The sequence below is a fragment of the Semicossyphus pulcher genome, unplaced genomic scaffold (assembly GCF_022749685.1).
Source record: "Semicossyphus pulcher isolate SPU_LCO1_2020_fin unplaced genomic scaffold, fSemPul1.0.p SCAF_1, whole genome shotgun sequence".
In the NCBI taxonomy this organism is placed as follows: Eukaryota; Metazoa; Chordata; class Actinopteri; order Labriformes; family Labridae; genus Semicossyphus; species Semicossyphus pulcher.
Genome location: NW_027211603.1, coordinates 14,673,488 through 14,701,350, shown reverse-complemented (window position 1 = coordinate 14,701,350; position 27,863 = coordinate 14,673,488). Strand labels below are relative to the sequence as shown.

General features: G+C 39.6%; 4 protein-coding genes across 9 annotated transcripts in view; 2 read left to right on the top strand and 2 right to left on the bottom strand.

Annotated features, from left to right (window-relative positions):
• The window catches only part of apba2b (amyloid beta (A4) precursor protein-binding, family A, member 2b), a 67,216-nt gene extending 59,239 nt beyond the window's left edge, over nucleotides 1-7,977 (top strand). For all 6 annotated transcript variants that reach the window (XM_069666779.1, XM_069666472.1, XM_069666548.1 and 3 more), the window contains 6 exons: nucleotides 267-452; nucleotides 2,543-2,722; nucleotides 4,486-4,698; nucleotides 4,811-4,930; nucleotides 5,284-5,424; nucleotides 6,623-7,977. In XM_069666779.1, the coding sequence (XP_069522880.1) occupies nucleotides 267-452; nucleotides 2,543-2,722; nucleotides 4,486-4,698; nucleotides 4,811-4,930; nucleotides 5,284-5,424; nucleotides 6,623-6,694 (912 nt within the window). In that variant the 3' untranslated portion in view covers nucleotides 6,695-7,977. The remainder of the gene's footprint in view (nucleotides 1-266; nucleotides 453-2,542; nucleotides 2,723-4,485; nucleotides 4,699-4,810; nucleotides 4,931-5,283; nucleotides 5,425-6,622) is intronic.
• Nucleotides 7,978-8,993: 1,016 nt separating this feature from the next.
• sord (sorbitol dehydrogenase) lies at nucleotides 8,994-12,480 on the bottom strand. The gene is made up of 9 exons (XM_069666890.1): nucleotides 12,318-12,480; nucleotides 12,180-12,213; nucleotides 11,729-11,893; nucleotides 11,322-11,481; nucleotides 11,091-11,209; nucleotides 10,507-10,572; nucleotides 10,222-10,400; nucleotides 9,732-9,853; nucleotides 8,994-9,560 (listed from the first exon to the last, which is right to left on the bottom strand). Exons 1-9 carry the CDS (start codon nucleotides 12,369-12,371, stop codon nucleotides 9,395-9,397), a joined length of 1,065 nt encoding a protein of 354 aa, XP_069522991.1. The 5' UTR covers nucleotides 12,372-12,480; the 3' UTR covers nucleotides 8,994-9,394.
• A 5,720-nt stretch (nucleotides 12,481-18,200) lies between these two features.
• Nucleotides 18,201-23,127, top strand: LOC138585082 (sorbitol dehydrogenase-like). Its single transcript, XM_069657320.1, has 9 exons — nucleotides 18,201-18,368; nucleotides 18,476-18,509; nucleotides 18,951-19,115; nucleotides 19,347-19,506; nucleotides 19,658-19,776; nucleotides 20,270-20,335; nucleotides 20,444-20,622; nucleotides 20,985-21,106; nucleotides 21,264-23,127. Exons 1-9 carry the CDS (start codon nucleotides 18,315-18,317, stop codon nucleotides 21,427-21,429), a joined length of 1,065 nt encoding a protein of 354 aa, XP_069513421.1. The 5' UTR covers nucleotides 18,201-18,314; the 3' UTR covers nucleotides 21,430-23,127.
• Nucleotides 23,128-25,210: 2,083 nt separating this feature from the next.
• Nucleotides 25,211-26,872, bottom strand: terb2 (telomere repeat binding bouquet formation protein 2). The gene is made up of 7 exons (XM_069659761.1): nucleotides 26,809-26,872; nucleotides 26,551-26,632; nucleotides 26,303-26,442; nucleotides 25,839-25,900; nucleotides 25,691-25,752; nucleotides 25,519-25,595; nucleotides 25,211-25,323 (listed from the first exon to the last, which is right to left on the bottom strand). The coding sequence occupies exons 1-7, from the start codon at nucleotides 26,870-26,872 to the stop codon at nucleotides 25,211-25,213; spliced, it is 600 nt and encodes a 199-aa protein (XP_069515862.1).
• Nucleotides 26,873-27,863: the final 991 nt, after the last annotated feature.

Here is a 27,863-nt window from a genome sequence, read left to right as displayed (position 1 = left end):
TGGATTGTATTTGATTACAGGGCTCACAGCTGTGAATTAAGAATGTCCTCATTTCCCAGTAAAGTAAACACGGCTGCTGTCATACTGTTACAGTCCATTTTCTGTGGAGCAGCTTTATATTAATATGATCTTTACAGTCTGTCCCTTTGCTGTTCAGCTTATAAATTCACATATTGTAACTGTACTGAGCGGCTCAGTATTCCAAGAAGAACAGGGTTATTGTTAAAAGGAAGATTTTTGTGTGATTTTTATTAATATGCCCTCAGGAGACGATGATGGACAACGCACTCCGCACTATATCCTACATTGCTGACATTGGGAACATCGTGGTGCTGATGGCGAGGCGCAGGATGCCCCGCACGGCATCCCAGGACTGTATCGAAACTACGCCAGGGGCGCCCGAGGCGAAGAAGCAGTACAAGATGATATGCCACGTCTTTGAGTCGGAAGATGTAAGTGCTTTGTTTTTTAAGTTCACAAACCTGCTGTCTCTGTCAGAGTGTTAATGAGAGAATCCCCTCGGCTGGGAGCAGGTGAGAGGTGACACAGATGACAGCTGCTCGGGAAAGTCTGTTATTATGTAAGAGGAGTCATCTGGTGGATGAATCCTCCAGCATCTAAAGATAGTAAAGACTCTTGTTGTTGCTCAAGTGTGATTGGCGGATATTATTTTAGCTTTTTTCCTCCATTTGACACTAAAAAACATTTTATTTGTTTATTCTGAATATAGTTTTTTCACATTTGTTCCACGTGGTTTCTGATGCTCTTACTCAAATATTGAAATTCTAAAAATGTGCGACCTTTAATAGCCGATTACAACTTTCCATGGACATGAAATTATGTAAATTAGCCGGGCATTTTTATTTATTTATTTTAACACAGAGAGCTGCTGCTTGTCTTGTTGAAGCACATTCAGCAAGACTTGGCACCATGAACAATGATGGGAAAAAGAGCCAGCAGCTAAGTGTCTGTGCCAGTCAGTATAAAGGCTGGACTCCAATCTGTCCGCTCTTCATCTAATTTAGCTGCCAGGTTTTAAAGGCCGGCCAGAGTTATAATAGAACCATTCAGCCGCTCATCCATCAACTTATAAACTGTTTCTGTTATAGTGGCTCCACTGGCTGTTTGCCTTGTGTTTTTTTTTTACTTTTTGTTATTATTGTTCTGCAAAACTAATTCAACAACTATTGATTTTGAGTGTTTGGGACATTAAAGTCTGCAAATTCTGCAAGAGATTTATATGCAAGAACAGAATTCAATTAAATGGGAGAAGTGGGAAAACACAGCCTCCAAAATGACCCTCTTAACTCTGCTGATCTACTTTGTCTCTCGCAGCAGAGATAAGTCTTTGGGTTTAAAGTTTTAAAAGGCTCTTGTTTTACTACTTTTACACAACTTTTACTTTCCTCTGTAGCAAATGTTTTTGTGTCGAGACTGAGGGTGCTTCAAAGCAGGTACTCAACACCCTGAGAGCTAACAGATGAGCTGCAGTACTCCTTCATCATGCCAGTTGTCATGTTTAAAAAGTGTTTGTTTACGCTGCATTTTTTTAACACTGTTTGTTAAATAGAAATGGATTTTGTACTGTACTTTTTTTTTTTAATTCAATGACCCTCTTAAGTGTCGATGTTTAGAACCCCGCTCTCTTTGGGTGGCTGAAGCTACACATGTCAACAACTTACTTTTAGTTCTTTATTTTTGAATTTACACTTTCTTGCTCACTACTTTTTGCAAGTTCTCATTTGCGGCACGTGGCGTCCAGGTGTTATTACGAGACTCAGGCTGCTGCAGGAGGAGTGTCCTGTAGAGTCAGCTTGCTGTGATTGATACTTGATTGGTTAATGTGGCGATAGAGCATACTAAAGATAAACCTCAGACTGATTTTAATCCTATCTTTGCTTATTTTACCAAAACACATATTGTAGAGGGGCTGCACGGTGGTGCAGTGGTTAGCTCTGTCGCCTCATAGCCAGAAAGTCCCTGGTTCGAATCCTGGTTCGGACATAGGAGGCCTTTCTGTGTGGAGTTTGCACTCCAGCCCCCCCACGACCCTGAACAGAATAAGCGAGGAAAACTTTTTTACTTTTTTTTATAGCAAAACTTCAGCACAATCTTTCTCCTCCCTGCGTAATACTGAAGCACGTTCCTGGAGTCAATACCTCACTTACGGCTGACACTACGGCTGAGATTATGTGTTATTCCATTGTTATAAAAAAGATTTGTGTAGATTTGTTTTTCTTCCCGTTGTTGTCTTTAACCTTCATTCATCCTCGTTGAAACTCAAGCCGGAAAGTACCAGCATTTTTTCTTTGCTTCTCTCCTCTCTCAATGGGAACAAATAGCTCATGACAGCAAAAATCTATTCATATTATGTCTTTAACATATTCTTGGCACGCTCAATGCCGCTATAGTTTGGTGCCAACCAATGTTTTTTTTCTGCTGTAGAGTTATTTATGTACATCTCAGGAAAGATGAGCTTCTGTGGCGATAACAACACTTAGTAAAACACTTGTTTTTGTGTCATGATATCTTCCGTCTGCAGGCCCAGCTCATCGCTCAGTCCATCGGCCAGGCGTTCAGCGTAGCTTACCAGGAGTTCCTGCGAGCCAATGGCATCAACCCCGAGGACCTGAGCCAAAAAGAGTACAGTGACATCATCAACACCCAGGAGATGTACAATGACGACCTCATTCACTTCTCCAACTCTGAAAACTGCAAAGAGGTTGGTGTATACTAAGCGTGCAGTACGGGTGTAGATTTCCTGATACCTCAGAAGTTTTGTGGTTTGTGTCAGTGCAGGAAAAAACATAAACACTCTGACACTTAACATGCTTGGCACAGATCTCACTCATGCTGCAGGGCCATTAGAGAAACATAGCATTATACAGTAGCTGATAAATAATTGGACAGATTAAGCAGATGGTGCAGTGAAAACTACTCAGAGAGTCAACTCCAGCTTTTTTTTTTTTCAGCTCTAACATTTCCTCTTTAGCTCACACTCTGCCCCGAAACGATGACTGGAGGGTTTTGGAGAACTAGAAGCCGTGAAACAGTTTCTGCTGTATGAGCAGAGAGGCTGCACGGGCCCCCCAACACACAGCTGCTATTTCCGAGGCACATGGGTAATTTTTTGTGATGGGGAAACTGGGCTTTCTTGAAGCAATAAAGCTTTCTAACCAACTGTGTCGAGAGTCGAGCTCTCGTCTCGAGGCTTTATGTGTTCACTTTACCATCTGCTGGTCGAAAGAGTCAGAGCAGGATATTGTATTCCACATGAAGAGTTTAGACGTGCAAAATACTTGGATCTAGAAAGGCCTGTAAAATGAAATGCTCATACACTCAATATAGTAAAGTACAGTTAGTATAAATAATGGCACTGTGGCATTGTTAACTCAGATAGCTCAGGGTTCAGATTCAAAACTGTCTATTAAGATGATGTGGAAGTAATTGTCTTATATGGTATTATACTGTACAATGATTAGTGTTATATATAGAGCATACATTTGCTTTATTACACTACACTGTATACAAACATCTGTTCAGGGCTTCTGCAGGGACTTTTCGGACTTCATAATGCTCTCTTTGAAGCTGCAGTATGGTAAAAAAAAAAAATGTTACATTTCATATATTTTCCCCATTTATTTACAGTATATAAAACAATTAAACAGGATGCCCTTGGTTCCAAAAGAAAATATCCATAAGCTGCTCTGAAAGCAGCAGTCATTGTTATTGTTTGTTTTGCATTTTGTGTAAATTCAAGAGTCCATTGAAAACATCCAGATGGTTTTTCTGCTTTTAAGCTATCAAGGAACTTCTTCAAAATAATGCAACATATATTTAAATACAGCATTTACATCAGTGCTGCTCATTGCCTGCATCAGTTTAACAGTTTGTATTGTATATGAAATTTTCAAGCCAGCTACCATCAGAGCTCCAGGGCTGCTGCTGCTGCTGCTACTGTTGTGTCAAAAAGGCCCGGACCAAAGGGCCAGAAAAAAGCCTGGCCCCCTCGCCAACACTTAATTAAAAAGATTCTTAAAAATAGTTTAAGTCTTTGGAGACTGGCAGGATCTGATGTAAAAAGAGTTTATTGTATACAGCACTACGCTCTGAGTTACGCATGCCAAGTAACCAACTACGCAGTTATGAGCTCCTATCTTTATACTCTGCGAAGCTCCTTCTTAAACCTGAAAACATCTCTGGGCATTCTCCATTGATTTGTAGCTAACTCAGGTTAATCAGGACGGCTAACAGTGATGCTGGGCTTTAAAATGAAGACCAGCTGCTTCCAGGGATACTGGAAACGGCATGAATGTATACATGAAGATTTTATATGTAGTCTATGTCTGTATGTTTCTGTTTTGTACTGACTGTGAAAAAAAAATCCTCTCTGGGGCAATAAATCTAAAGACCATACAGGAAAATGTAAAGGGGTAAAAGCAAATTTAACACACTGATGCAAACGGACTACACTGTCCTCCACAGCTGCAGCTGGAGAAGAGTAAAGGGGAGATCCTGGGCGTCGTGATTGTGGAGTCCGGCTGGGGCTCCATCCTGCCCACAGTTATCTTAGCCAACATGATGAACGGCGGGCCAGCCGCTCGCTCTGGCAAGCTCAGCATCGGAGACCAGATCATGTCCATCAACAACACCAGCCTCGTGGGGCTGCCACTCGCCACCTGTCAGGGAATCATTAAGGTACAGAGACTCGGAAGATGTATTGTGTCTGATAGAGGCAGGTTATGCTGAGACATGAATTAATACCTTTCATAGTTTCAACTACATAATTTATGTTTTCTCTGTGTGAAAGGGCTTGAAGAACCAGGTTCAGGTGAAGATGAACATTGTGAGCTGCCCTCCTGTTACCACTGTCCTCATCAAGAGACCAGATTTAAAGTATCAGCTCGGCTTCAGCGTCCAGAACGGCATTGTGAGTATCACTCTGTATTCTTTCTGTTATCCAGAGGCGTCGAGGTAGGCTACATGATATGAGTGACATGATCATCGATATATTGTTTACCTTTATGTTTAGTTTGGATGTACAGCATTTTTTTGTCTTAATTTAAGATGAATCTGCTCATTATTGTATTTGCTTTGTAACGGATGCACTTAGGAAACACTATCACTGTAAATTGCTGTGTTGCCTTGAACATTTTCATTTATTTTAAATGTAGCCTTACAGCCTGATATGTCATCATTATATCACAGCAGACCCTTTACCTTTTTAAATAGGGTTTAATTTAATTAAATAATGTTTCCTTCTATGTGTGTTTTGCCTCTCAGATCTGCAGCCTGATGCGAGGAGGCATTGCAGAGCGAGGTGGCGTCAGAGTGGGTCACAGGATCATAGAGATCAATGGGCAGAGTGTGGTGGCCACAGCACATGAGAAGATCGTCCAGGCTCTCTCAAACTCTGTTGGCGAGGTGAAGCCGATGCACACGAGCAACCACACAGAGGACAACAACACACATCTACACACTTGCAAACACGTAGTGATTATCTGTGATGTATCCTTTTTGTGAACATTATCAGCTAATGCTAGCACTAGCTAGGTTGCTGTTGGATGCTAACTGTGGCTCGCGAAAAAACAGGCTTAAAACAGACTGCTATAAATAAACATTGCAGGTTTGGTTGCATGTTTCTGTCGTCATGGAAAGATGGATTCATCCTACTTTGAAGTAGAAAGGATTTGTGAAGTTATATTCTGTGTGTAGCAGGGTGTTTGAAATCATTCAATTTTTACTACTCACTATAAAGGGACCTCTGTGTAGAGGACTATATAGTGTGCAAGATGGCAAATTGAAAATCTTACTGAAGTCTGCATCTAAATTCACCTGCACACCACATGAGGACAGATAAATCTTGTTGACTGACCATCGATTTTGCACTACTTTTTATGTTGCATGGTGGGATCATTTACGTCTGCTGTGTAGAAACAAGGACAACCAATGTCTGAAACATATTAAAGCAGGGCTGCTTCGACAAAGAACAGAGACATTTTGTGGTTTCTAGCTTTCAGGTTTTACTTTTTTTTACTTTCAGTCCATGTGGAAACAACATGATCTTTACTACAAAGACGTATGGTATTTTATTGCAGAGCATTGAAATGGTCCTAAGTGTTTGAACACCTGGTTCAAAAAGTTTGGGTGTGGCAGATACAATATTGATTGACTTCTGCATGCCTCTGCACAGAGCAAAAGCATGTGTGACAATCAGCAGAGTGCAGCTCTAAACAGCGTGTTTGAATAGTCTGAGTCAGAATCAGTCACAATCATCAACTTGGGGCTACGTTCATGCGTATTTTCCAAGCTGTTAACTAAAACTTTACTCCTTTTTCAGACACCACATGAATGCAAAGCAATTGTCATTAGAGATTCAATAAATACCCAGAAGTGCGAAAGAACTATGAAGTGCAATACAGTGAATACTGAACATTTTTGGCAACAGCTATAAGTGTTCAAAGTTTTAATGAGAAAAGTCATCATCCAAAAATACGCATCTTGAATCTCAAAATCATTCATGCTCATGTGCACACAAATACACTCCTCCTAAATATCTCTAAGAAAACACTTTGAGTGTTTGGTCTTTTAATGAAGTTTTTTCTCTCTGTGTCACTGACAGATTCACATGAAGACCATGCCGGCGGCCATGTTCAGACTTCTAACAGGACAGGAGACACCCATGTACATATAAACAATGGCCAGGGACCGCTCCACAGGACGAGCTGTCAGTCAGCTGTGATTGGTTATCTCTCGGGGCAATCCAAGCTGACCGCTGACGGGGGGGGCGAGGAGGACTTCTCCTCCTTCATTCATTTCTTTTTCTTTGAGCTGATGAATTCTTCATCATCTCTTCCCTTGTCTGTGCTTAACATGCAACAGCCATTTTATTGACATGAGAATTTCCATCTGACCAGCTGAAGAGAGCGTGTGTGTGTGCGTGTTATTTATTTGTCCTGTCTGTGCTTTCCTGTGTCACATCGGTGAGATTGTGTGGACGGACTTATCGCGTGAATGCATCACAATTTATTTTTTTATATTCATGTAATGCAATATGATACTTCTACTATACTTCTTGTATAGCTTCATTTCCTTCTCTGTTTATTTATTTCTCATGTAAATACATATTTTGCTAATATTGAAGGCAGTGGGGAGGGCGGGGCCACGGCTGCATTGTAAATATTTACTTGCTGTTGAAATGAAAGCAGTCCTCGATGATGGCAAAAACACAATGAAATGCCGGATATTGTAGTCGTTGCAAGTGAAAGGGGAATGAGTTAAGTGTTTGAAATGTTGGGTTTAAATATGCTAAGTTGATATGATGTAAATGTGAATCAAACCAATGCTTGCAGCAGGGGTTTATGGGAAAAAAACGCCATATCCGTTTGATTTTCTTCATTTAACGGCAATACACAAGATCAACCTCTGAATGGCAAGAAAGGTCTTTTCTAAATCTCATGTACAAACACTCACACACATTTAAATAACACGCAACCGAATAAGACTATTAACATGCATTAATTCTGCTTTTGATATCAAAGTCACACGTATGAAACATTTCTTTTCCGTGCTACTCTACTGTATGTTCATCGTTAGTGTTCCTGACTGAAACTCATGCATACTATGAGTGGATTGTGAATGTAACTGTGTCGTGTGAGCCGTCCCATTGCCATACGCAGTATTAGAATGTCTGTACATAAAGAGAAACGTGTCTCGTATTGTGCTCATGTTAAAAAAAAACAACACACAGGTTTAGTCACTGCAAACATCTTCCCACTCGTATGTTGGCTTTCAGTCTCCAGAGGGAAAGAGAGAACTGTGAATCACTCACACTGTGACAGAGACAAGCGTTACAGCCGGGTAATGCTTTTACAATGCATTGTAGTAAATTTAACCATATGAACATTATGTGTGTGCATGCCTCGTAAAGTAGTTTCATGTCATTGTGGCAAGAAAATAAAATCTGAGCTAAACCTGGCTGTTTTCTTGGAAACTGACTGCAGACAAAGGTTGGATGTGAAAGTGAAGCCTGGGCACCGCAGGGAGGATATCTTTTCTAAAAACTTGCTTTCATTATTTTTACTGTTTGGATTCCCCTTTTTTTCCATGAATGCGTATAACTGACAATGAGATAAAAGGGTACACATAAAAAATATTGACTTTAAACTTATGAGAGAGGTTAATATCTTATAAATTTGACTTTGTATGTTGAAATTTAACATCACATGACCCATATTCTTGTTTATAACATAAGACTGTAACTTCCAGTAAAATTCAGAGTTCAGTCTAATAATCAGGCTATTTTATATTAGGAGTTTCTAGATATGCCTCAGTTTCACACTAGAAAACAATTCTAAGTATGTTTTTAATGAGGAAAAAGGAGTTACCAACCCAAAATATAAAAAAAAGAATTGTAAAAGGCGAGACAACTCCGGAAAAACACATCAGTGTACTTTTAATAATCAGCCTCATCTGACAACAATTTAGCTTCTTATACCCGTTCCCCGAAACTAGTGCATTGACGCAGGTTTTTCAGACCCGCTAATAAATGTTGATTGTCTCTTTTCCCATTGCCAATGAAGTATACTTCAAATACTGCTAGTTCAAATATGTAAAATACACTATCTTGTATACTAACTGCAAAAACAGCACTCAAAGTATTCTGTGCATACTGTATAGTATTAGTATGCAGTATGGACACACACATGATCTGTGTCCAATTTCTATTATATGTGATATTTCTAAGCAGGTTTTTACACTGAATACAGAGAAATTAAGCTGATCAATAAAATCTAATTCATTAAGGCATTTGATTTTATTATACAGTTTAAAAATCATTTTAGTATAAACTAGTAATAAGCTGATTTCTTTTACATTTACAGCAAAAAAAGTTTACTTAAAGATCAATATGTAGCGCATATTATGTACTACTATTCTGTAGTAAAGATTTGGACAAAAACACGGTCATGTTTTACTTTGAGGCTCTAGCTCCCCATAGTGCCTGCAGCGAGGTAATGCAAGTTCTTTGAAGATGAAAAACAGTATAAAGAAGGAACATGTAACGTAATGTTTATATTCAACTTTTTTTTATTTTAATTCTCTTTTGCTACAGCAGCCACATGTAAAATTGCAATAATTTAAAACTGATCTAAATTGTAAATGATAATCAATTAAAAAAAATTAAATTATTAATTAATGTTGAGCACCATTAAATATTTACTCGTACCACTATGCTAATAACTGCGGTGGTGCAGCGGTGAGCTGTCTGTCACAGTGTTGTTGTTAGTGCATCTGTCTGTTATCTTTCTAAGGATCAAAGTCCAGTGTGTGGACATTTGCCGTCACGCCGAGTCGCTCTCAGTCGGTCAGGTGTTTGTCACTGCAGCGGGTGTGATCAGGGTTTCTGGTCATCCTTGTCACACTTTAACATGACCTTTATCCCTTGACCCTGACGTGTAGTCTCAAAGGCCTGGACTGCCTGCTCCAGAGGGAAACGGTGGGTCACGAGGGGCTTCACATTCACTTTACCTGACGCCAACATGGCTATGGCCATCGGCCAGCTGCAACACAGCGAGAATAACAATTGAGTCAATAGATCAATCTCTGGGATACACAGTAATGACTTTAGGATTTATGAGGTAACTATAACTGCCTGCAAAATAAATCCTTTAACTTTGCCTCAAAACATCTGCTTATAGAAGAAGACGTGTGATACACAGATCATTTCTTACGTGTTGCAGTAGCGGAAAACCCCTCTGATGTCCACTTCTCTAACAGCAGCATTGACAATAGGAAGAGTGGCCATCTCAGAGCCCAGACCCACCAGCACCACCACACCTCCTGAACGAGTCGCCTGAGAGCAAAACAAAAGTACATTTAACTGGGGTTATTTTTTCTACAGATTGTAAAAATAGCAATACCACATTGAAAAAAACACTGATCAGTGCAAGTATTATTGGCATTATTTACTTCAAGTTTCAAAACTAAAAGTACTCAATCTGGACAAATTGGCACTGTGCCGGTTTTATAATTACATGGTAAAATATTACTATTAATCTATAAACATTCAACATATTAAATCCGTAGAGAAACAAGTAGCTAAAGGTATAAAGTTGCATGAAATGGAAATACTCATAAGTTCATCAAACTATTGGTAAGCAATAAATATACTGTTGTCAGTAGTGTTTGCAGAGCTGCTTCATAATTCAGGGTGCCACTTACATAGATGGCAGTTTGAATGCAGCTCTCAGCACCAGTGCATTCAATAGTGATTTGAGGCTGAGCGCCCAGCATGTCCGCTACTTTCTGGGCCATCTGCTGGGGTCCGTCTCCTCTCGTCACTGTCAGCTGGAAGTCTGCACCCAACTCTTTAGCCATCGCCAGGCGCTCTGCGGACAGATCTGAGCGCAGCAGAGGTGGATTAAGAGACAAAAGGAAAAAAACTGAACAGTAGATGCAAGTTGTTGAGTCGCTAAGATGAATGTTAGTAAAAAACATGTATTTTACCAGTGATGACGACTTGTGAGGCCCCCATTGCTTTGGCCACAACCAAACTGACCAACCCGATAGGTCCTGTGGAGAGAGAACAAGATGTGTCCAACTTCGGAGACTGTCATATATATCTGCTAATCTAACACTGTAAAAGGGTTAAAATGTATTCTAATAATGTGACTTCAAACTTGTTTGAAGCTTAACAGGAGTAAATGTCAAAATACGCGATAAGTGTTCAAATTGAATCTTGCTACTTCACCTGAACCTGTTTGACCTGCTGGTGCTTATGCCCATCAGCTTGTTTTCACTATATAAGGGGTTGTTAACTATTAAGTCTCTTACATGGTGCGTTAAGGTTCAGCAGTTTTTCACTCACTAAAGTTCTGTTGAGTCAGTATCTCACCATTGTTAGTATGCCTACAGAATAAACCAGATTCCTTAGTTGCACAGGCTTGTTACTCAAATAAAACACATCATGTATTTTTATTAGACTGCAACAGGCTCTGAAATGCAGTCTAAAGTATCTTGATGTAAAACTACTTTTATACTTAATAATAAAAATAAAGACTTGTTTAATTTGTTAGTTGCATAGTTTTTACCTGCTCCACAGATGAGCACGCTGCTGCCGAGCGTCACACCGGCTCTGCGACAGGCGTGGATCCCCACAGACAGAGGTTCAATAAGAGCTCCCTCTTCAAATGTCACATTATCAGGCAACCTGGGTAGTTAGGAAGAGTCACAATGTGGAAAGAATAACGAAGACAAAAAAGGATTCGTTAAATGTTGGGCAAGGGAGTGAAATGGCATGAAAATCCTGAACAAACTGTTACTTGTAACAGAAGTTGGCGTTGTGCGTGTAATAACGGCACAGGTTTCCATCATCTGGGGGCGTAGCACAGAAGAAGATGGTTGGAGACAAGTTATATCGTCCGTTTTTGAAGAACTCGTCCATGCCGCGAGGAACACCGGGCTCAATGGCGACTCTGTCACCTATAAAACCACAATTTGAAGTTAAAGCACTGGATGGTAGCTGAGTATGAACTTGTTTAGACTAAATGACCCTTTCATTCATCTGATACACTGTTTATGACATTGCAAATTACACATACATGACAGTTTTTACTATTATTATACAATATATACAATGGCAGATTGCCACTGTGCACACTGCATTACACACTGCCTTTGGTATTTCACAGCTCTGCCTCTGACACATACACATCCCTCGCCCACTCACCTACTTTAAGGTGCTTGACTGCTGCTCCAACCTTCACCACCCGCCCCGACGCCTCGTGCCCCAGCACCATCGGTTTTGTAAGCACAAAGTCACCGATTCGGCCGTGCTGCCAATAGTGAACATCTGATCCACAGATTCCAACAGAGTGCATCTGGAGCAAAACATCTGGGTACAAAACAGGACAGTATAAACTCGCCTGTTTACAGTCATACAGATCATTTGCTACATTTACATTTTTGTATTTGTTCAGAAATTCAGAATGAGTTCATGTTGGCTAAATACAAATCAAATGGAGAGAAAATATGTCACAATTGTTTTTTTACACAGGTGAACTGTAATTTTTATTTGAATGATTTTCAGAATGAATTAAATTAAATGCATTTAAAGCCATGCTAAATTGAACATGTGATTCTGAAATACACTTCAAATGGTTCGATATGTCATACTGCACCGTTAGGTCCTGGCTCCGGGACGGGGCGATTTTCCTTTGGAAAATGAAAAATCCAAATCAGGTTGCAGTCCGTTGAATTCATACAGGTTTTTAGTTATTGTCTCGTAGAAATGGTACAAGTTTGTGTCTGTCTCCTACCAGCCTCAGGTCTCCCTTAGAGTGCAGCACCACGGATAGATTTTCTTGCGCCATGACAGATGTACCAGTGAGAAGACAACAACAGGATGAAGATTAACCTGACAAATACTGAGTCCACGTGGAAAGACAAACAGGAGATTGTCTTCTCTTTCTGTCTGTGTCAAAGTCCAGACAGCAGCAGCGGGCTGACTTCCTAATAGTGGGGTTGGTACCAAAACAAAGCATGTGATTGGCCAATTTCAACTGCCGCTGTGACGTTCCAGCGCTTTGCATTGTGGGATCCAGTCGGTGAGGTAGACTGGTCCGATGCATGCTGGAGAATTTCTCCGAATCAGTTCGACATCCAGGTAATTTTGGCATACTGCATACCACATACTACATTTTGGCCAAATCAGTACGTACTGCTGATATAGCATGGCATTTCGAACACTTCCCCGTGCCACTGTCCCTGTCGTTTTGAAGAAACTTCTGAGCCCTCTGTCCTCACTCCCAACCTCTATCATAAGAATTGTGCTGCATGTAGGTACGAACGCCACCTCCCGTGGGCAATCTGAGAGCACCAAAAAGGATTTTAATCTTCTTTTTAACATTTTAAAGGACAGTGGAAAGTCTGTTTTTTTAATCTCAGGCCCCATTCCAACTTTTGATCGCGGACCTGAATGATTTAGCCATATCATTGCCCTGCACTCCCAGCTTCAGTCCGCATGCAGATCTCAGGACTTGGTCTTTATTGACAATTTTAATTTGTTCTTGAATCGTGCTTCACTCTTTAAAAAACCAAACCACGAAAGGCAGCTAAATGCTCTCAGGTAACATCCAGCACGCAGTCCAGTCCTCTCCATGTACATGACTTTTAACTCGGCAGTCGGCACTCGGCACACACCCACAGCCAAACCTCCCTCTCTCGTCTCACCTCAGAACCACGCACCCTGTGCACGCCCTCATTTCACACAGCACACCTGCCATAGCTTTTCTTCTATCTATTACGCCCTCTGCTGTCACTGACCCGCCATGTCGGTATGACCATAGCAGTGAATTTCTTATTCCTGTCCATATCACCAGTAGACTGTTTAGACGTAATTTTCTTGTGCCACCTGCACAACCATGTAACCATAACAACTTAATCCAGGTCTGCCTGCAACCTCCACCGACCCCAGCCTTTAACTGCAATCCGTCAAACTTTGGTCTTTTAAATATAACAAGTCTTTTACTTGCCATAATGTTATAACTAAAAATAACTTCTTTATAATCTGGTGAGACATGACATTGACCCCTGGAGACTGTAGTCCTCTTATTGAAGCAACCCCCCACAGAGGAGCTGGTCTCCTGTTTAAATCACACCTGTCAAATTGTCCTGGACTCTGTTGCTCCTTACAGAGACACAAAGTCAAACAGAGCACCCCAGCCATGGTGTACTGTGTCCACACATGTATTAAAAAGAGACTGTAGAAGAAAGGAACGCAAATGGGGGAAAACAAGTATTTTATGACATCTGGAAAGACACAATGCAGAACTATCAAAAGGCAGTTAAAGATGCAAAAGCATCTTTTTATTCAATTATAGTTGATCATAGATCATACTTGATTATAGCAAATCGCTCAAACCCCAGAATTTTATTTAAGGTTTTAAGCTCTGTCACCGCCCCCTCCCCCTGTCATCTTACTGATGCCTCGCAAGAGATGTGTGAAAAGTTTTTAATGTCATTTACAAATAAAGTCAAGCATATAAGGGAACAAATCACCCAGCCAGACCGCATTTTACATGCCAGTAGGAAAAACTCACAGTTATTTTAGCAGTTTTGAGCCTGTAACCTTGCACTCTCTATCCAAAATCATATCCCATTTCTAAACTTCCATTTTTATCAAACATTTTAGAGAAAGTGGTTTCAACCCAACTTTTATCTTTTGTCTTTTAACAACCTCTTTGAGAAATTTCAATCTGGCTTTTAGAGCTCAACATTGTACAGAAATGGACCTCCTCAAGGTAACCAATGACCTTCTTTTAGCAGCAGACGGGGGGGATAGCGCCATTTTAATCCGTTTAGACTTTAGCGTGAGCCTTTGACACAGTGGATCATGGCATTTTAATTGACCGTCCTAGAATGAACCTACTCGGTCACCATAGGTAATTACGCCTCCTCTACTAAAATAACCTGTGGTGTACCGCAAGGTTCAGTTTTAGGTCCAATTTTATTTTCTATTTATATGCTTCCACTCGGCCATATAATCCAGCTTCACAACGTCTCTTTTCATTGTTATGCAGATGACACACAGATATACCTTCCTTTGAGACCTGGGGACTCTAAAGCCTAGCTTCTGTAATAGACTGTCTCAGTGACATCAACTGTTGGATGGCACAACATTTTCCACAAGGCATACTGTTCAATCCACATAACTCTAAGCCACAGGCCTCTGTGCCCTTTTTGCAAATATAAAGCCAGCTGTCAGAAATTTAGGAGTAATGTTTGATCTTCATATTACCTTTGAAACACACATCAAAAAAGTTGTACAGTCATGCTTCCTCCAGTTACGCATTATCTCCAGAATAAAACCAATACTTTCCCAATCAGACTCTGAAAAACTAATCCACAGACTCATCTTGTCCAGACTAGATTACTGTGACTCACTCCTTTCCTCTGGCCTCCAACTAGTGCAGAATGCAGCAGTAAGGCGTCTTTCTGGTTGTAACAGAAGACATCGCGTCACCCCAGTCCTGGGGCCTATACTACGAAGCGAGTTCAACATACCCAGGGTCTCTTTTCCTGATCTGGCTCTAAGGATCTCAAAGGATATCGCACTGAGCAGTCACACAACGCTGTTATCAACTTGATAAGTCAACCCAGGGTTTCTATGAGCGCGTTCACATTAAAGGGGTGTTGTTTGTAGCAAATGAGCAATCTAAACACAGGCATGTCTGCCATCAGCTGATCGGCATATTTTACAAACTATGATTTGAGAAGGATATGAGAAATTACACATAATCCAAACTAAAATCCACTCAGCTGCAGCGGCCAAATGCAGGAAGGACAAATAGTAAAAAAAAAAACTATGGAGCAAATAAAAATAAATATAAAACCACAAATTAGAGCAGTAAGAATGCTGACTTTCATATGGTATAGTACAAAAGTACTTCAGGCTTCATTGTTTTTATCATTCTCTGCAGTAGATGTATATCAGTAAAGCACGATGAATATCTTTCATGAATATATTTATAATATCAGACAGTAAAGTGGAAGTGTTTTGCCAGTCTCTTTCTCCCTCCTCCATTTCACGATCTGCTCACAGAGCTCCTAAATCAAGATACCTGATACCTGATGCCTGAGTTCAGGTTGATCTCTTATCTCGAACATGCTCGGGAGCAGGTTACTTTGGTCGGCCTTGGAACGACCTGCCTGAGGAGATAAGGCTCGCAGATTCAGTGGCATCTTTTAAATCACTTCTTAAAACTCACTTTTATAGACTTGCTTTTGTGTAATGTCATGTGTGATGTGATGTTTGTGTTTATTTGTTTATATATTTATATATTTCTTTTAATTTATTTTCCTTTACTGATTTTAATTCCTTTCACCCTTGATGCTCTGTTTCCTCTCTGCCATGTTTTAACATATTTATATTTTTGGTCCTTTTGCTTTGCCTTCAGATGGACTAACCTTGTATTATCTTGCTGTATCATCCATGTTGTTTGGGTTCTTTTGTTCCCTACTGTGTTCATGATTGCTTGTTTGTCAAAGCACTTTGTAAACTGTTGTTTTTAAAGGTGCTATATAAATAAAAATTCTTATTATTATTACACGTGTGGGCGCGACTTAATTGAGTTCTGTTTTCCATTGGACAATCGTATCAGACTGAGCCAACGATGACGGAAGTTAAAAGTTTTGTTATGCTTATTACACCACGGCATATTGATGATGCAGGTAGTAACTTATAAGTAGTAACTTATAGTCAATAAAACTGTAACATTAATTGAAACTGATGAAATACAGAAGAGTAGAAGTGAATTTTATTTGTACAGATAAATGTCTCAGCGAGGTCGCCCCCCATGCTAAATGGACTGTTCCAGGGGCCTTTGGCCAGTCACATGCTTTGTTTTGGTACATGCTTTGTCTCTACTGCCTGTACTTTAGGCCTTTCTCATTTCTCTATTTTGTGCTTCCTCGTCTCCTCGCTCCTCTTGCCTGTGACCTGGAAATCGATCTCACCGTGCAATCTTGGATGTCTCAGTTCATAGGCCCAATCCCAATCTCCACACTCACAGACTCACAGACTTTGAGGTGCGTTCCAGGGAAGTACGTGAGTGCTTAGTTCTGTCCCAATGTCAGATCAGCAAGTGTGTGAGGGCTCTGATGCAGACTTTACTACACCAAATTACGTACTTTCCGTGAATCCGCATATCTGCAGACATCCCTGTGGGACTTACCCAGGGTTCATAGCGAACTTGGTGACGTATACGAACGTGCTTGTCCAGCCCCCCAATAAATGTAAACAAATGTTCTTACATTGAAGTAGGATTCAATAAAGTTTGACCAAAAAATAATAATAAATGTAAACAATGCGAGCATGGACGGTGACGGGAACCGCAAATATGTTTATCAGTAAGTGACAACAATTCAATATTTGCAGATGATTAACATGAATGCCTTTCTGACTTTTGATATTTTATTAAATAAAGCTTATCTTATATTAAAATATAAATGTGTAATATATACACAAATACATGCTGCAGGTCAGCTTTTGTACTTATTACATTAAATGGCCCATCTGGTTTCCAGGCAACGTGTGATGCCATGATCGTGTGTCCCATTCCTCATTTTTATGCAGTTCTCAAACCCTCACGGACTCACGCACTGCATGCCTGACGCCAGTAAGGTCCGTTAGTGTTCAGCGTTTAGGCTTTAGGGTGGGGATTTGGATTGGGCCATAAAATGCATCTCGAGGAAAGAGGATCGAGAATCGAGGAGGCTTGCCGGAGGAGCTATGAGCGAGGATACACCGGTGTATCCTTTGCGGAAGTCTCTTCAGCACCCGTGACGTGAAAAGAGCGTGAAACACAGCTGGAATATTCAAAACGACGGCGGGAGCAGGACTACACAAATGTAAATGTTGCTTTTGTATTCAGGAGTTGGAGGGATGTGCACTGCAACCAGTTAACCCTTAACCGACCGCTAAGAATTTTAACCGGTTAATACTACCAGTTAAACAGTTCAATAAAAATGTGTCTTTTTTAATATACATATAAACGAGCAGTTAAACAATTTAAAAACAAAACCGAAGCTTTTTTGCTGGCTCTGCTCTTGGGACTTCTGTTCCGCCTGAGCAGGTGTTCTCCGCGGTGCGTCTCACATTTAACAGATTGCGAACTAGACGAACCCACAGCTGTTATTTCTTCATCAAAAACAGTCGACAAACTGTCTCCTACATTATGAGGACTGTTGTAGGGCTGGCCTTTTTATTGTACGTTTCCATAGCCTGTTGCTGACGTATTGATTGTGTTTGAGCAGAAAAGAAACATAACATTTATGCATGAGTCAGAGCAGGTAACTCATTAATTATTTAAATCTGCAGACACGCCGTTGTCAGGATGGGACAGGATCTTATGTTTATTAAAGTTATGTGTGCTGACCATCAAATAAAGTTCTGTTGTAAATGTTTATTTACTTATTGTTGCTGCTGGAGGCTGCATTGTCCATGTGTGCGTATTTAGACACTGGACAATGTATTAATATCTGTGGGCACGATGTTTGGTGACACAGGTAGTTATGTCTAATGTTGTTAAATGTCTGCTGCCTCGACTCCTCCGCTTGCATCTCTGGTGGGAGGGACTAAGACGCGAGCAGAGGATAGGAGGTAAGGACTCGAGGAAGTACAAATTGAGAAATGAGTAGAGCCTTATGACACAGACAGAAAGAGAAGACAATCTGCTGTTTGTCTTTCGACGTGGACTCAGTATTTGTCAGGTTAATCTTCATCCTGTCGTTGTCTTCTCACTGGTACATCTGTTATGGCGCAGGAAAATCTATCCGTGGTGCTGCACTCCAAGGGAGACCTGAGGCTGGTAGGAGACAGACACAAACTTGTACCATTTCTACGAGACAATAACTAAAAACCTGTATGAATTCAACTGACTGCAACCTGATTTGGATTTTATTTATTTTCTCAAAGGAAAATCGCCCCGTCCCGGAGCCAGGACCTAACGGTGCAGTATGACACATATTGAACCATTTACAAGCTACTTTTACAAGCATTTCAGAATAAATAATTTCATATTAACTTAAATGAATTACAGCTGCCTTTTGCTCTGTTTCACCTTCATTTACTTTCCCTGGGAGTACAATATTTTCAACTGCAGAGAATGGATTCATAGCTCTAGAGGATTTGAAGTGTATTTCAGAATCACAAGTTCACTTTAGCATGACTTTAAATGCATTTAATTTAATTCATTCTGAAAATCATTCAAATAAAAATTACAGTTCACTAGTTTAAAAAAACAATTGTGACAGATTTTCTCTCCATTTGATTTGTATTTAGCCAACATTAACTCATTCTGAATTTGTGAACAAAATAAATAATTAAAATGTAGCAAATGTTCTGTATGACTGTAAACAGGCCGGTTTATACTGTCCTGTTTTGTACCCAGATGTTTTGCTCCAGATGCACTCTGTTGGAATCTGTGGATCAGATGTTCACTATTGGCAACACGGCCGAATCGGTGACTTTGTGCTTACAAAACCGATGGTGCTGGGGCACGAGGCGTCAGGGCGGGTGGTGAAGGTTGGAGCAGCAGTCAAGCACCTTAAAGCAGGTAAGTGGGCGAGGGATGTGTATGTGTCAGAGGCAGAGCTGGGAAATACCAAAGGTAGTGTGCACAGTGGCAATCTGCCATTCTGTGAAAAGGGAAGTTGATCACATGTCATGTATGTGTAATTTGCAATGTCATAAACAGTGTATCAGATGAATGAAAGGGTCATTTAGTCTAAACAAGTTCATACTCAGCTACCATCCAGTGCTTTAACTTCAAATTGTGGTTTTACAGGTGACAGAGTCGCCATTGAGCCCGGTGTTCCTTGCGGCATGGACGAGTTCTTCAAAAACGGACGATATAACTTGTCTCCAACCATCTTCTTCTGTGCTACACCCCCAGATGATGGAAACCTGTGCCGTTATTACACGCACAACGCCAACTTCTGTTACAAGTAACAGTTTGTTCAGGATTTCATGCAATTTCACCACAGATTACCCAACACCTGCATGATTTCTGATTGCCAACTGACTTCCTTGCCCAACATTTAAGTCCTTTTCTGTCTTCTGTTTTTTTCCACATTGTGACTCTTCCTAACTACCCAGGTTGCCTGATAATGTGACATTTGAAGAGGGAGCTCTTATTGAACCTCTGTCTGTGGGGATCCACGCCTGTCGCAGAGCCGGTGTGACGCTCGGAAGCAGCGTGCTCATCTGTGGAGCAGGTAAAAACAATTAAACGACTTTCTTTTTAAAAGTAAGTATTAAAATATGAAGGTTTTACATCAACACGATACCACACATTGCATTTCAAAACCTGTTGCAGTCTGATAAACAGACATGATTGCGTTTTATTTGAGTAACAAGCCTGTGCAAGTCAGGAATCTGGTGTAACCACAATGGTGAGAATCTGACTGTGACTCAACAGAACTTTAGTGAGTGAAAAACTGCTGAACCAGTTACCATGTAAGAGACTTAATAGTTAACAATCCCTCATATATTAAAACAAGCTGATGGACCTTTCCAACAGCTGTGTTAAGCAACAGCAGGTCAAACAGGTTCAGGTAAAGTTGCAAAGTAAAGATTTTGACATTTACTCCTGTTAAGCTTCAAACAAGTTTGAAGTCACATTATTAGAATATATATTTTTACAGTGTTAGATTAGCAGATATGTATGACACTCAACACAGTTGGGCACATCTTGTTCTCTCTCCACAGGACCTATTGGGTTGATCTGTTTGGTTGTGGCCAAAGCAATGGGGGCCTCACAAGTCGTCATCACCAGTAAAACACACTTTTTTTTTTAACATTCAAATTAACGACTCAACAACTTGCATCTACTGTTCAGTTTTTTTTTCCTTTTGTCTCTTAATCCACCTCTGCTGCGCTTAGATCGGTCCATAAAGCGCCTGGCGATGGCTAAAGAGTTGGGTGCAGACTTCCAGCTGCCGTTGACGAAAGAAGACGGACCCCAGCAGATGGCCCAGAAAGTAGCGGACGTGCTGGGCGCTCAGCCTCAGATCACTATTGAATGCACTGGTGTTGAGAGCTGCATTCAAACTGCCATCTATGTAAGTGGCACCCTGAATTATGAAGCAGCTCTGCATACACTACTGACAACAGTATATTTATTGCTTACCTATAGTTTGATGAGCTTATAAATATTTCATGCAACTTTATACCTTTAGCTACTTGTTTCTCTACAGATTTAATATGTTGAATGTTTATAGATTAATAGTAATATTTTAACATGTAATTATAAAACCGGCACAGTGCCAATTTGTCCAGATTGAGTACTTTTAGTTTTGAAACCTAAAGTAAATAATGCCAATAATACTTGCACTGATCAGTGTTTTTTTCAATGTGGTATTGCTATTTTTACAATCTGTAGAAAAAATAACCCCAGTTAAATGTACTTTTGTTTTGCTCTCAGGCGACTCGTTCCGGAGGTGTGGTGGTGCTGGTGGGTCTGGGCTCTGAGATGGCCACTCTTCCTATTGTCGATGCTGCTGTTAGAGAAGTGGACATCAGAGGGGTTTTCCGCTACTGCAACACGTAAGAAATGATCTGTGTATCACACGTCTTCTTCTATAAGCAGATGTTATGAAGCAAATTTTAAGAAAGATTAGCTATCCTGAAGGCAGTTATAGTTAGATCATATACCCTACAGTGATTACTATGTATCCCAATTGTTTGTCTCGCTGTGTTGCAGCTGGCCGATGGCCATAGCCATGTTGGCGTCAGGTAAAGTGGACGTGAAGCCCCTCGTGACCCACCGTTTCCCTCTGGAGCAGGCAGTCCAGGCCTTTGAGACCACGCATCAGGGTCAAGGGATAAAGGTCATGTTGAAGTGTGACAAGGATGACCAGAAACCCTGATCACACCCGCTGCACTGACAAAAACCTGACCAACTGAGAGTGACTCGGCGTGATGGTGAACGTCCACACACTGGACTTTGATCCTGAGAGAGTCCTCAACATTATTTGATCATTTAAATTTTCTTTATTGTATCAAATGCAATTTAGATTAGAAACTATTGCAGCTTTTACACATGCTGCTGTAGTGAGTCCTCAAATTGAAAAAAGTTAAGTACAAACATGTTACATTTTCCTTCTTCATGTTTCTTTTTCATAGAACCTGCATTACCTTTCTGCAGGCTCTGGGGGGAGCTCGAGACTGAACGTGAAAAACTATGTTGTGTTTTTGTCCCAATTCTTACTACAGACTAATAGTACGTAATATGCACTATATATGGATCTTTAAGCTTTAAACTTTTTCTGCACTTAATGTAAAAGAAATCAACATATTACAAGTATATACTAAAATGATTTTTAAACTGTATAATGTTGTAAAAATGCTCCTGCAAGATTTATTAGTGTTTTATCTGAATCATTTTTCTGGAGCTGTCTGATTAAATGCCTCATGAATTCGATTTTTATTGATCAGCTTAATTTCTCTGTATTCAGTGTAAAAACCTGCTTAGAAATATCACATATAATAGAAATGGGACACAGATCATGTGTTTGTCCATTCTGCATACTAATACTATACAGTATGCACAGAATACTTTGAGTGCTGTTTTTGCAGTTTGTACACAATATAGTGTATTTTACAGATTTGAACTAACAGTATTTGACAGACAGTCACACTGTTACTTTGGTGTGCCACTGCACATTAAACTTCACAAAGGCAGCATGTTCTGTCAAAGACGTCGTACTTTGATTTGTTTTCCAAGAGCTTTCTGGAGTTGCCTTTTACAATTATTTTTAATATTTTGCACCGATGGGTACATAACTCATTGTTCCTCATGTTAAAAACATAATTAGAATAGTTTTCTAGCGTGAAACTGATTAACATCTAGAAACTCTTAAAACAAAATAGCCTGATTATCACACTGACCTCTGAATTTTACTGGAAGTTACAGTCTTAAGGGAAAGTTATAAACAAGAATATGAGACACGAGAGATTTAAATTCCAAATGTCTAAGCTCTCTCACAAGTTTAGAGTCCATCTTTTCCTGTCTACCCTTTTATCTGATTTTTGTTTGTTTATTTTTTTGTCAGGCAGTTACAAGCATTCATGGAAAAAATAGGGTCATCCAATCAGTTTGCTTTACGAGGCATGCACACACATAATGTTTATAGGATTAAATTTACTACAATGCATTGTTAATAATTGATATGCATTTATGTGGTGTCTGAAAAAGAAGCAAATTTAGTTAATGGCTTGGAAAATACACATGAACGTAGCCCCAAGTTGATGATTGTGACTGATTCTGACTCAGACTATACAAACACGCTGTTTAGAGCTGCACTCTGCTGATTGTCACACATGCTTTTGCTCTGTGCAGAGGCACAGTCTGTGCAAAGTCAATTAAAGTTGTATCTGCCACGCCCCCATACTTTTTAAACCAGGTTTTCTAACATTTATGACCATGGATGGACGTCTTTTTAGTAAAGATCATGTTGTTTCCACATGGACTGAAAGTAAAAAAAAAAGTAAAATCTGAAAGCTAGAAACCACAAAAAGTCTCTGTTCTTTTTCGAAGCAGCCCTGCTTTAATATGTTTCAGACATTGGTTGTCCTTGTTTCTACACAGCAGACGTAAATGATCCCACCATGCAACATAAAAAGTAGTGCAAAATCGATGGTCAGTCAACAAGATTTATCTGTCCTCATGTGGTGTGCAGGTGAATTTAGATGCAGACTTCAGTAAGATTTTCAATTTGCCATCTTGTACACTATATAGTCCTCTACACTGAGGTCCCTTTATAGTGAGTAGTAAATACTGAATGATTTCAAACACCCTGCTACACACAGAAAATAACTTCACAAATCCTTTCTACTTCAAGGTTTCAATAGGATGAATCCATCTTTCTTTGACGACAGAAACATGCATCCAAACCTGCAATGTTTATTTATAGCAGTTTGTGTTTTTTCGTTAGCCACAATTAGCATCCAACAGCAACCTAGCTAGTGCTGGCGTGTTTGCAGAGTTTGAGAGAGCCTGGACGATCTTCTCATGTGCTGTGGCCACCACACTCTGCCCATTGATCTCGATGATCCTGTGACCCACTCTGACGCCACCTCGCTCTGCAATGCCTCCTCGCATCAGGCTGCAAATCTGAGAGGCAAAACACACACATAGAAGGAAACATTATTTAATTAAATTAAATCCTATTTAAAAAGGTAAAGGGTCTGCAGTGACACAAAGATGACATCTGACACTCAAAATAAATAATAATAATCTCACATTCAAAATAAAAGTGATAAATTGCACATTACCTTTCTACACATATTGGGATTTTTGAAGCAGGGTTCAAGCACCTTGTATAAGGTGTATAAATATTGTTCAAGGCAACACAGCAATTTACAGTGATAGTGTTTCCTAAGTGCATCTGATAAAAAGCATATAAAATAATGAGCAGATTCATCTTAAACTAAGACAAAACAAAAATGCTCTAAACATAAAGGTAAACAATATAACAATGAGAAAAACACAACAAAAAATGTAGTAATATTTGAACAATGACACCTTTTGCTTATATAACTCATATCATGTAGCCTACCTCGATGCCTCTGGATAACAGAAAGAATACAGAGTGATACTTACAATGCCGTTCTGGACACTGAAGCCGAGCTGATACTTTAAATCTGGTCTCTTGATGAGGACAGTAGTAACAGGAGGGCAGCTCACAATGTTCACCTGGTTCTAAATTAATAATATATATATTAACCAGTAATGTGATTAAAATATGATATATATTTATAGTTTTCAACATATGCCAAGACTGTATTTCTGTAATGCTCAAGGTTCCCCTCTGTTGATGAAGTAGCATTGCAGAATATCAATAAGGGATATCAAAGCATTACATTTTGTCACACATACAAGCGTACTCATTCACCTCTGTATTTCATACAGATCTTTGGGTTAGATTCCTCTACACCAGAGGAGAAAAATACCTGTTATTTATCCTCATTTACATTTTAGATAAACTACCGACTTGTATCTCGTGCCTTTTGTCCTATCATACCAGTAACTATAACACTTGATATTCAGATTATTTAAAATGTCCCCGGGGTGCTCTGAGATACGTAAAACTGCTTTGTCCTATTATACTCCCTGGTCATATAATGAGCAGTAAAATATCATTACTTTGGAAACACTTTTTCAGTAGGGTCTTTGCCCTGAAGGAAACAAGGTGCTGTTGTACATAATCCTTGACTTGATGTGGAATTGTTATGGATATTGCTGCTATTACCTGTATGCCTTCTTTGTGTTGCCTTTGTGTACTGCATGTGTTCTAACTTAGCTTGTTTTATGTGAAACTGCTTGTGCTGCCATCTTGAAGAGATCTTGCATCTCAATGGGACCCCCTGGCTAAATAAAGGATTTATATAAATGTATCACCTTTTGGCCTGGATGTAATTTATGTAGGCTGATGTTTTTGTCGATTTCTGTTTTCTTACTCACAGAGGGATCAAACAGTAAGAAGATACAATGCAATATTTTGGACAAAATATCAAACAAGATCACCTTTATTTAATCTGTAAATGCAGGTCAGAAATGTCAACACAGTAAACAAACAATAACTAACTAGCCCCTGAATAGCCCCTAAATATTGCTCGTTGACAATCTTTTATTCAGTAAATGTTTGCTCATGTGTGCCGCAAGCAGCAGTGGGCTTTACAGTTGCAGCATCGGAAACATCCGGGATGGAAATCACGCAGATCACCTGAATATTTCTGCAGATTGTTCATGCCGACATACCCTGTGGTGTCAACAAAAAGGCGTAATGTTAACACACTGAACAGCACAGAAGACGCTTTTTCCACCACATGTTAAAAATACTTTTATAATCTAAATGTGGATAGCACCACACCTTCAATACAGGCCAATTTTCTATTAGACAAAAAGTACAGACAGTTGTCAAAAAACAGACAGTAACTGTTGATAAATGTTTCACCTGTATGCATCTTCCTTTCAGGATTATGACCGCAAGGGGAGTCACTTTCTGATGAGTCTGTGTCAGACTGTTCAGAACTGCAAAACAATAAAAGAGTGTGAATGAGTTTACTGGAGAGCTTACAGTTTACTAAGTTTCAGTTTCAAATATTTACAGTGAAAACTTAACATACCAGCTTCTGCTGAACTCACTGTACTCATCATCAGTCAGGTAGCTGAATCTCGTATGGAAGCTCTGTAAAACGTATAAAAGATAAGGTGATTACAGTAACTTGATCTGCTGCATAACTGTAAGCTTAATTCTATATCCTGTTGACGTACCTGGGCTACTGACTGCTCAACGTCACCCTCCCAAATCAACCTCCCGACCACGTTTCTCACCTCTTAAATGATAATCAGAGAAGCATTCTGTGAGTTATACTTCAGAAACTGGTTGTTTCAGAACAAATTAATCATTAAGTGGTTCCTAACGTTTTTGGCTTGACCCTTTATCACATGTTGATTATGTCTGTGAGTTCATATAGGTTCAACAAAACAGAGAAGAAAAGTTTTTAGAGGACTGAAGGGACAAAACAATCTAAAAATTACAAGAACAAAAAAAAATAAAATCAGAAATATTAATTGTTTTTTACTGGAAGCAATATGTTTTTCTATTTTCTATTTTGTTGACAATCCTGCAAACCCCCACATTTTCTTTAGGACCTCCTTGTGGGTCCTGATTCTAGGGTTGTCACCACTGATGAAAGCAACATGTCTGAAAACAAACCAACAAGCACACTCCTCACCGTCCTGCACTGAGGCTGGAGGCAGCACATAATGACCGATGCACACGGACTTCACACTCTGGCGCTTTTCACACACCGACAGAAACAGGCTGTGAAAAACCACCACCTTATTCCACAGGTAATCCTTGCTCTCAAATATCCTGAAGAAGAAACAGAAATATAGCTTTGAGAGGGATGAAAGAAAATGACTTTCAAACCATCTGCTGGATTAGGAAATGTGCAGCTTCTCCTTTCTCAATCATGCTCACCTCTGAGTGTCAGGACAGGTAGCATCCTCACTGAAAAGGTAATCTGCCTTTTTCCAACCAGCAGTAGTCCCACCCTCCAAAGCTACAAGGTTAGAAAAAAATCTCTGTTGTGGCATTAGCTTCTTTCATGAGCCACAAGCTAACTAGTTAAACTACAGTTAACATTTAGCAGTTGATAAATTTAGCTGGTAGGTTAGCTCACGTGAACCTATAAACCTTGACTTAACCTTGAAACCTTGACGTAAAAAGCTTACTTACTCCAAATGTTTTGACGTTTCTGAGGCACACTGCTTGAAAACCAGGCAGACTTGTTCCTAAACATGACGTTAGCTATTCTCCTTTGTTAGCTTGTCAGCTTTATTAGCTTAGCCTGACAATCAAATCAAAGTGAACAATTCTGTCTGGTATCAGACTATTGTTCGTAAGCTAACTAGTTTCAGATAGTAAGTGTGGCACAGAATGTTTAGCAAAATAAAACTGTAAAGCTAGCGTAGTATGCTTATATTTTGACAACGTTAGCTCCCTCTTCTGACAGACTGCTGCGATGTAGTTTGGTTAGTTTAGTTTGTTAGACGGCTCTGCTGCATTCAAATGCTGCTGAAAGCAATCGTAAATTCAGCTTTCAATGAACCATGAAACATGAGGCTAATTTTGTTCGTATGACACGAATTTCGTGGCTGTGTTTTTCCCTTTTTCAAATGTTTTGTTTTATTTATTTGTTTATATTTTTAACCTGGCCAGCCTTAGAAGTAACTAAACTGGCTGCTTAAGCTCATAGCCAATTAAAAAATACAATAATTTACAATCAAAGGCTTTATTGTTGTGAAAGTTTCAGGAAGATGAGTTGCTTGAGTATAAAAATAATCAAATTTTTGAACAAAATAAAATATTTTTTAGTAATACCACACTATTAAAAAAAGAAAAATAGGAATATGCAAAATTATTTTAAAAAATGAAAGGTGTCAACAATTAAACCATCAAAACATACATACTTATATATTTATTATATAATACAGTATGATTAATATATAGCCTTTTTTTAGTTAAAGTTACAGTAGCTAATTAGTCAAGTTAACGATAGCGGTCAGGTGATGATGCTGAGAGGATTTTATTTGATTGGGTCACCTAGCGTGGGTTTATATCCATATTTTCTGTCTTATTGATATCATATCCACATACGTTTTGTGGAAAATATTTAGTGTTGGTTAATTATGTTTATTCATTGTGACATTCTCAGACATGGCGCCTATGGATAAAGAGAAAGAGGATTCAACCAACAGCATAAAGAAGAGCATTGTGAGCGTCACTGATCC

Bases quoted from the DNA above. Each gene is read 5' to 3' on its own strand.
- sord (XM_069666890.1), bottom strand. From the start codon at position 12,371: ATGGCGCAAGAAAATCTATCCGTGGTGCTGCACTCTAAGGGAGACCTG. The intron at 12,214-12,317 runs GTAGGAGACAGA...CATTTTCCAAAG, and splicing joins CTAAGGGAGACCTGAGGCTG to GAAAATCGCCCCGTCCCGGA. The intron at 9,561-9,731 runs GTAAGAAATGAT...GCTGTGTTGCAG, and splicing joins GTTTTCCGCTACTGCAACAC to CTGGCCGATGGCCATAGCCA.
- LOC138585082 (XM_069657320.1), top strand. From the start codon at position 18,315: ATGGCGCAGGAAAATCTATCCGTGGTGCTGCACTCCAAGGGAGACCTG. The intron at 19,777-20,269 runs GTAAAAACAATT...CTCTCTCCACAG, and splicing joins CGTGCTCATCTGTGGAGCAG to GACCTATTGGGTTGATCTGT. The intron at 20,623-20,984 runs GTAAGTGGCACC...TTTTGCTCTCAG, and splicing joins GCATTCAAACTGCCATCTAT to GCGACTCGTTCCGGAGGTGT.
- terb2 (XM_069659761.1), bottom strand. From the start codon at position 26,872: ATGTTTAGGAACAAGTCTGCCTGGTTTTCAAGCAGTGTGCCTCAGAAA. The intron at 26,633-26,808 runs GTAAGTAAGCTT...CTAACCTTGTAG, and splicing joins GAAACGTCAAAACATTTGGA to CTTTGGAGGGTGGGACTACT. The intron at 25,596-25,690 runs GTATGTTAAGTT...ATTGTTTTGCAG, and splicing joins AGTGAGTTCAGCAGAAGCTG to TTCTGAACAGTCTGACACAG.